This window comes from Elephantulus edwardii, unplaced genomic scaffold, assembly GCF_000299155.1.
Source record: "Elephantulus edwardii isolate Elephantulus edwardi_28Jun2011 unplaced genomic scaffold, EleEdw1.0 scaffold00070, whole genome shotgun sequence".
In the NCBI taxonomy this organism is placed as follows: Eukaryota; Metazoa; Chordata; class Mammalia; order Macroscelidea; family Macroscelididae; genus Elephantulus; species Elephantulus edwardii.
Window position 1 is genome coordinate 8938396 of NW_006399820.1, and position 9501 is coordinate 8947896.

Here is a 9501-nt window from a genome sequence, read left to right on the forward strand (position 1 = left end):
TCAGTGGTGCCCCCTTCAAGTGTTTCCTGGCAGGTGGTCGTGGGATATTTGCCATCCCTTATCTCTACCTCTACAGGCAGCTTCTTTACCTTTAAAATGTGATTTCCAAAATCTCTGTAGATCTTCACTGAAATTAATAATAATAAAAAAATAATGTGATTTCTTAGAAGCATATACCAGGATTGACAGAAATGTAAGACTAAAGTCTGTTTTTCTTTTCTTTTAATTTACCAACTGATGATACAACTCAAGTTTAAAGTCTTTTAAAATAGGAAATATTTAATTTCTGTAAAGACACGTTTTTAAAAGCTGAAACATGAGATTAAAGGACGTTCTCAAGCGTTGGTTTAAAGATGGGAAAAATCAGCTGGTGATGATATGGTACCATTTCTCTCTGTCTAGACAATCATGTGTCAGGGGAGGCTGGCATATTGTTGAACAGGTTTCAGTGGAACTTCTAGACTAAGAAGAACTAGGAAGAAAGGTCTGGCAATCTCCTTTCTAAAATCAGGCAGTGAAAACTCTGTGAATCACAATGGTCTGATCCACAACCAATCACAGGAATGTAATCATAGGTGCTGGGCAGGGAAGCATTTCATTTAGTTGTCCAGTTGCCTTGAGTCAGAGGCCTATTCACTGGCAGCAAATGACGTTTACATTCAACTAAACCTAAGATTTTTCTCACCACACATATTCCCTTTATTGTGAAAGAAAATACTTCACTTAGTAAAGGCCAAGGGAGTGAGGTAGAAAGGACTACATATAGTCTGATCAACCTTATATGCCAGCTTGCTTTAGATTTGTTCAATTTTGGAAAGTCTGTGGGTGCTGAACAAGTAGCTGAAGTCTTCACACCTCACAACATGTTTCTAAGCATTCTTTCATTGGCACGCTCTTCCAGTGCATTCCAAATGGATTCGAGTTCATGTCAACTTTTCAGGAACGCATTTGCAGTAAAAACTTTCTAGGTTGGTCTGGGGTTTTTTTTGTGTGTCTTTTGTTTGTTTGTTTGTTTGTTTTTTTAGCGTTTTTACAGTGAACTAACTGGGCAAAGGTTTACAGAGCAGATATGTTACTTTCTCAGGAATTTTGTCCTGTGACTCTAATACCAAAGGATAATGAGAAAGAGACATTGAAAAACGTTTATTAAAGATTCAAAATGCTTCCCACACAAGGAAAAGATGACCAGAGCCACTATACAATTAGGTTCTGACTTGAAGAACGGAGGTTTGGTTTGGGTTTGTTTGTGCTTTTTTTCGCCCCAAATGCAACCACTTGCACTTTCTTGCTAAAAATACACCACAGTGAGTTTAATTTAAATGATATGCTATGGCAGCTGATATTAGGTTTTAGGTCAAATAACCAATGGCTTCAAAGCCACGTGAGACCGGGTGAACCTCATTAAAAAAATAAGGCTGAAGGGGAGGTAGGAGCACTAGATATCACCGCCCTTGCGGCACTGATGTGGTTTGCTTTTCTGTCCGATGAAGATTTTAATGAGCAAGTTGTTCCTCTTCCCAGACACTCCACTCAATTGTGTTCTAATTATAGAGCTTCACAAAGAAAGCCAAAAGGAGCACCAAGAGAGCCAAGCCCACAGATATCTTCAGCCCACAGTCTCCATGCAGCCTCTGCATCTGCAGCACTAGCCTGGAACTCGCCGCCGAGTCCCGTCGACCTGCAGCCCAGGGGTGGGAGGACGAACTTAGGTGATTCCCACGTCTGTTTCTGAATTCCTAGAGAGAGAGAGAGGCAGGGTGGGGGAAAAACACACAACAGAATTGTAAGATGTAACAAAAGCTTTACTGTCATATTAATCAAGTAAAGATCTTCTTGCATGATCTGTCCATTTATTATGGACACGGGCACATCCCACGATCCTGGTTATTTGATCTAAGCACTGACTCTGGGCCAGCTGGTCCCCACTTAGGTATAAAGGAGTCACGGTTTCTTTCCTAAAGGGCTGGACCAAGTTAAGGAATTTTAAATAGATTATACATGTACTAGCTGACATAGGGGGCTCTGGTGGTGTAGTCTGTAGGGTGTCACGTTACTAACCCAAAGGCTACACCACTTCGGTGTTTGCATCAACTAGAAGCTCTGACAGAGAAAGATGGACAATCTTCTCTCATGTGACCTACAGCCTTGGAAGCCGAATGGAAAGTTACCTGTGAGTCAGTTCTGACTTAACGGCAATGAGTTGGGCTGAGAGAGAGGAGGTGTAGTGGGTGAGACCCTAAACTGCTAACTAAGATGTTAGAGGATCAAATCCACCAGCTGCTCCATATGAGAAAGATGAGGCAATTGGCTTCCTGAAGATGGTAACCTTGGAAACCCAATGTAGTGATTCTCCTCTGTCCTGTAGGGGTGTAGCTATGAGTTGGAATCAGTTTGACAATGAGTTTGGGTTTGGTTTTCTTGCATATTTCCCTTTCAAGTTCTTTAACCAACTCTTTGAGAATAGGGTCCTAAGGTACCTTTGTGTTCTGTGTGGGAGGTTCTGTCTGACCATGTCTTGTGAGGGGAACTTTAACAGCGATGTGGAGTGTGGATCTGGAGGGAAGAGGTGTTGAGAGAAATCAAGTGACAAATTGTGATAATAACTGCAATGGACACCAATAAGGACATATGTAAAGATGATGGCAGAAAGATGGAAAGACTGGAACAAAAGATTTATAATGCAGAAACAACTGGATTTATGTTCAGGTGAGTGGATAATGAGACATGTGGACATGAAAAGAACTTTTACAGCTCCATTTACACTGGCTAATATTGACTTGGAATAGATGTGGGAGAATTCTTGCTTTCACTGTAGGAGACTAATTACAAAATTAATAATGTTGTTAACCACGAGGATAAATCTCTCAACCCCAATGACAGCCAAACCATTATTTACTTCCATGCTTCCCATACATCTGAGTGGCTACCCTGCTGGTCTCCCTGCACTCCAAGCCCTCACAAGGAGGAGCACAGCTGGACGGAAGGGATCCATCCTTCCCACAGCAGGGAGAGGCCAGACCTGGTGCCCCAAAACCTGCCCCAGGCCTTGGGGGAGACTGCTGTCTGGTGGGACAGGTTGTTTGTATGATATTCTGGAGTTAGAACTATAATGGGTTGACAAGCTTTTCACTGATGAAAAATAACTTGAAGGTCTTGAGGATGGGGTATATTCATCAACTTTGGAAGAAAAAGACAATGTCTGTTTTCAGCAGAAATGATAGTGTTCTACAAAAGTGGGGATGCTGCCTAATTAATCTGAATTCTAAGAGCCTAGCACAGATCCAGGTGTAAAGGAGGTATTCAGTAAGTGTTGTGGGATGACTGAGTGAATGAGTGGATTCGCAGACATACTCTCTAGATTAAATTTATAGTAGATTAGGAGGATGTCTCTGTCCCTGGTCATCAAAGTCTTCTGGGATGGACTCAGGAAAGTGGTCTTCAAGAGCATGTGTTGTGGTCTAGGGTTAAAAAATTAATTGCTTCCTAAGTTTAGGTGTACAAGATGAAGATTAAGAAGTTGATTAATTTCTCCTTGGCCTTTTAAAATCACAGATAGCTTTGAGAAACCAATGAAAACTACCTACTTCTTCCTCAGAAAAATGTGGAGGTGCCCCATAGAGATGCAACACAGACACTCTCTCCCAAGAGTCGGTTCCTATACTGTGGGGTCTGAAGCTTATAAGGAGGACTCTCTAGTGTTCCACAAGTTCAAGTGCTCAGCAGCTTAGTAGATAACAGTTTTATTATTTCTATCAAATGTCGCAGAGGGTTTTTTTTTCCAGATGCTCTGGAGCATGGCTTCAGTGCCTGGGCAGTGGTTTTATGAAGCAGAGAATGTATTATAAACTCATCCCACTGCTCAATGCCTTATGAGTCCTGTCTACTTTCAGCCTTCTGCTGCACCAGGAGGCTCAAATCACCCAGTGGCAGCTCCTTAAACTGTAGGCATATAACCAAGGACAAGCTTTCTATGTTGCATAATTTGATATTATTATGTATTCTTCTTTTTTACATTTTATTAAACTAGACAGCAACAGTTTAAACCCATCAGCTATTGTTCTTTTGTCTTCCTTAATCACTGTCCAGCTCTTAGATGTATAGCAAGTGATCAGAAAGACCATGGCCTGAATCACACGCACCACAGACTTTAAACCAACATCATTACTCCTCACTGATTTTGAGAGGTCCCTAACTGCAGACTTTCCCAATACAATAAGTCTCCTGGTTTTCTGGTTGCTTGTACCAAGAGTATCGATTGTAGTGGCAATTTTTGTTGTCTTGATGTTAAGGTATAATTTAGATTGAAGATTGTAATCTTTCATTTTCTGCAGTAAATACTTTAGGTCCTCTTCACTTTTGGTGAGCAAGGTATCATCTGTATAATGCAAGTTGTTAATAAGTCTTCTTTCAATCAATCCTGGTGCCACATTCTTCTTCATAGCCAGCATCTTGAAAAACTTACTCAGCATACAGATTGAATATGTATGTATGGGGAAAGGATATAAGCCTGGTGCACACCTCTCATGATTTTAAACCCTGAAGTTATTTCCTTGTTCTGTTCAGAAAAGTGACTTTTGGTCTATGTATAAATTTTCACATGAGCATCATTAAGAGTTCTGGCATTCCCTTTCTTCTCAATATTAGCTATAATTTTGAGAGCTATAAACACAGTCAAATGCCTTTCCATGGTCAATAAAACACAAACAAAACATCTTTTCAGTATTCTAGACTTCCAGCCAAGATCCAGCAGAAACCATCAATGATACCCCCTGTTCCACAGGCTCTTCTGAACACAACTTAAATTTCTGGTCGTTTCCTGTTGATGTACTGTTCAGCTGTTCTGTGTAATCTTCAGCAAGATTGTACTTGCATGTAATTTCTGTCAACACGGCCATATTTTGTAACTACTAGTTCTTCTTTGTATCCAAATTTTGCATTCTGGTCTCCAATTATTAATCTATATTGATTGCATGCTTAATAAATTTCAGACTGCAAATGTTAGTGGAAATCCTCCATTTCTTCATCTTAGTCTTTAGTGATTGGTACACAAGTGAAAATAATAATTGTATTAACAGGTCTTCCTTATATGTGCATGGATAGAATTCTATCACTCCGATTCATTGCACTTCGGGATAGATCTTGAAATACTCTTTTTGATGATGAATGTGGTACCATTCCTCTTCATTATTCCTGGCATAACAGATCATATGATTGTCTGATTAAAAGTGACCAATATTAGTCCATCTCAGCTCATTAATCCCTAGGATGTCAGTGTCTATGTGTTCCATTTAGTTTTTGCCAACTTACAGTTTTCTCTAGATTCATATGTTACACGTGCCATGCTCTAGTTATTACCGTACATGTTTGCCACTGTTTCTCTTAATTTTGAATCTTGCCACATTAGTAAATGAAGGATTTTAACTGGATGAAAGCTTCATATGATCTGTGTCATTATGACAGACTCTAGGGTGAGGAGGTAGCTCTTCCCCACTTGCATTCTGAATGCCTTCTAACCTGAAGGGATCATCTTCTGGCAATATATTCAACAACATTCCTGTTATTCATAGGACTTTTGAAGGCCTGGTATTTCAGAAGTGAATGCCCAATTCTGCCTGTTAATCTTAGTTTGTCAACTCCAGTGAAACCGGTTCTAGAGTTTATCTTTCAATACAAGTTTCTTAGCCATCTGAATCAGACCTGACCATGTGGATGGATGGGAAAATGCCAATAAGGCTTGTTAGCCTATCCTCAAAGGAGATCGGCCAGTTTTAATAATCTATAAGGGGACTGGCTAGTCTTGCTAATAAATTGAACAACTTTAGCTGCATAATCTTCCTGTAGGTTAAGAAGAATGAGACCTCTCCCCACTACCAATAAAGAAACCTCACTATCAGGAAAAGAGCACGCATGGCTGAACTAAAGGCCTGGCGTGAGATGGGGTTACTTTGGGACTGTTACACAATTGGAACCAGAGCTAAGAGCTTTTGCTCAAGTTTGTTGGGCAACTAGGGGTGGGAGGCCATAATTTGCAGGGATGAGAACTTTATAACACTCGGGTGCCTGTGAGCACATTTTGGAAACTGCTTTGACTGTATTCTGCTAATAACTTGGATTACAACCTTTTGACTTCCCTAACATGGTTCTGGGTGGTCTGTGAGCTATCACATTGGATTTTGAACCCAGCAAAACACTAAGTTTGGTGTTGAGATGAGTAGAAAGAAGAATGGGAGTATGGGAGACATAACTGACCTCATGAATATTGGTTTTGTGTTACTGATGTTCTTGGTGGGACAGTTCCCCTTTGTGAAGTTGGTGAAGGTCAGATATGGCCATCCCCATGGTCCTTTTTCTTTTCACACCTGTTTACAATGGGTGAGCTTGCTAGCATTTGAAATACTGGTGACATATCTTCCAGGAACATGGAAGTCACTATAGCATGGCAAACTGAGAGATAAATGGTGGTGAGAGGCCCAGAGTTGCCCATTTATGAACCATTGGGGAACATCTTGGCTACATACTCTACTCATAAGTCCTAACCTACAATGAAGAAGTCAAGTCTACCAAGAAGTTCACCTATCTTAATGTCTGTGCTCTCAATCTGTGTGTTGAACTTTCAGGGGAGCAGTTAGCCAAAACTCTCTAATACTGTCAAGTTGTTGTCAAGTCAACTTGACCTCAGGGTAAACCCATGAATGTCAGAGTAGAAGAGGTTTTTAGTGACTGACTTAATAAAAGTAGATCAGCAGGCCTATCTTCTTCTGTGCCTCTTTTTACCAAGAACTTAAACCACCAAATTTTCAGTTAGCAGCTGGTTACATTAAGCATTTACAGGACCCAGCAACTCCAAAATTATTGAGAAATCTGGATCTCACAATTGTATTAGGGAATCACCTAGTAGATGTGCCAGTGGCTATTTTCACATAGATTTTTTTATAGAAATATCTAACATTGTTCTAAACACTGTGTTCTAGGGAACTAGAGATGGGGAGGAGAAGAAACTGTTACTTCTCTTTGCCCTTGTCCTACTCTTAACCTGAATCAACCATCTTATTAATATTTTCTCAGGTTTCACCTCAGACAGTACCTTCTTAAGGTAAAGCTCTCTCCACCACCCTCCTCCACACATGACAAGCTTGGGCCAGGTACATGTGAGCCCTGATCAACTGCGGTGGATGACCTGCTTAGTCCTGTCTCTCTGAACATGAGTTTCTTCAGGGCCAGTCACAAAGTGAAGTATTTGCTTTAGAGGACAATGATTGCCCTCAGAAGACACAAGGAACTCCATTAAGCTATTGGAGTAGGGTAAGGGAGGAAGAACATCTCCTCATGCCAGTAATATCTAGAATAGCCATGAGGGGATGGTCGCCCATCCTAAACAGAGACAATAAATGATGTCCACTGCTTGCAGGGGACTTTCTACACCTGTTACTCTCTTTTCCTTATCTGTTCTCTGTATATGCTATCTGACATACAGACATGGCTGTCATTAGGATTTAACCTTAACCTTGGGAGAGAGGGAGTTGGGCATTCTCCTCCCTTATTCTGAAGCAGGGTATGTTTGGACATGATCCAACATCCTCTGGGATGGGAGCCCCATTCTGGGTAGCCTTGGCTACTGCTGCTGTGTGCTTTCTTCCTCACCATTGCCCTGTGGACTCTGTGAGTAATAAATATCTTGGCCTACACCACAGAAACCAGTCTGTGCTCTGCTCCAAAGAGTCTTCAGTAAGAACCTGTGGACGCACCACATTGCACAGGGCCCGCTGCTCCTCCCCATGGGGTTTATATGAATTATGGGGTCACCATGAGTCTGAATTATTGGCAACTGGTTTGAGATTTGTGTGTATGTGATAACACTGGGCCTATCTGGATTATTTCCCCATCTGAACATTCTTAACTTATCCATACTTTTAATGTCCTCTTTGCCACGTAAAGTTCATAGTCACATGTCCTGGGATTAAGGCATGGGCGTCGTTAGCAGTATTCTGTGTACTTACTACACATGGCATATGTCATCCCCAAACTCTCATCATCCTACCAGAAAGTATATTCTGGGCCACAGAATGTGCTCCAACAGAAGAGTAACACTCGCATGTTTATAGAGAAGAGGAATGGACATCATTACATGACTATATGCCTGACTGACTGATCACAAAGCTTAACAGCACCAGAGATCAAGGTGCCTCCAGAGCCCAGCCTCTGTTCTTCCTCCCACCGGGCTCACTTAGACTAGTTTAGTCAGCTGCCAGCTACACTACCCAGCAAAGGGAGAAGATGGAGTTTTAGGGCCTTCCAAACTTGTTCTAACTCAGATCTTTCCATCAAAAGGGATGGAGACCTGTTTTCTGAGTGCAGCAATGGCATCTGCTTCCTAAACAACATGCCTCCAGAAACTCTATTAACTTTGATAAATGTTGATAGTTTTAGAAAGAGTTCAGGTCTTTTGTTCATAGGGTCGCTATGAGTCATGCTCGACTCGAAGGCAATCAACAACAACAAAATCTCATAGGTGAATGAGTTTTTCATTATGTTAAAGAGACCAAATTAGTACAGAGTAGGTCTTCAGTCAATGGCATTTGAGAGATCTCAACTCACTGCCATCCAGTTGAAAATGACTCATATTTGACCCTCCCGTGGGTTCTCCTGGGCAGTAAATCACATGGGAGGAGAGTCCCCATCTTTCTCCCTAGGGCCACTAATGGATCTGAAACACTATAAAGGGTTAGTCTTTTGGTTAGCAGTGCCATTCCCCATACACTATGTCATCAGAGAAATTAAATAACTGAGTAAAGACTGAGTAAGACTGAGGCCAAGACACATGCAGATTTTTTTTAAAAAAACTAGGAAACACAAGTTGAAGAGGTAAGAGCCTTCCTCAAGAAACAATACTTTCAAATTGGAACTTACAGCATCCTAGACTGGAATAAAATAAATTTTTGTTCGTTAAAGCCACCACTGGCTGGTGATACTTGAGTTATTAGCAGAACTTGATAAGACAGGTGCCATGGAGTAAGGTTTTCGCTCACAGCAACAGTGTGTGACCAAGTAGAAATGCCTGCCCCTCACCACCCCAACCCCAGGTTATCTAGGCTGCAACCTTTAAGGGAACAGGTCACCAGGTCTTTCTCCTGCTGAGCTACAGCATGGGTTCAAACAGCCTGCTTTTCGGTTAATCCACTGTGCTACTGTGGTTTCTGAATTGATGGACAAGAGGTATAATGGTGAAGCAGATAAGTGGCTTGACTTTCTTCACACTAAATAAAGCCCTGGTGGCAACACATTAGAGATGTACTTACATCAATACAAAGAAAGGACAAAATCAAGGTACAGCATGGTGGCATAGTCTGCTGGGAGGTGCACCCAAAGGCTGAGTCCCTCTGTGACAGAAAGATGAGCAATCTACTCCTGTGTGATTTACAGCATCCAAAACTCTGCTGGAGGGTCAGCTATGAGTGAGTGTAATCCAATGAGGGAGTTTTTCTTTTGCTTTTCAAGGAGAGG

At 41.4% G+C, this 9501-nt stretch overlaps 1 protein-coding gene across 1 annotated transcript in view; it reads right to left on the minus strand.

Annotated features, from left to right (window-relative positions):
- Positions 1-1541: 1541 nt before the first annotated feature.
- The window catches only part of CDKAL1 (CDK5 regulatory subunit associated protein 1-like 1), an 886114-nt gene continuing 878154 nt past the window's right edge, over positions 1542-9501 (minus strand). Inside the window, exon 14 of the mRNA XM_006888658.1 lies at positions 1542-1736. Within this exon, the coding sequence (XP_006888720.1) occupies positions 1542-1736 (195 nt within the window). The remainder of the gene's footprint in view (positions 1737-9501) is intronic.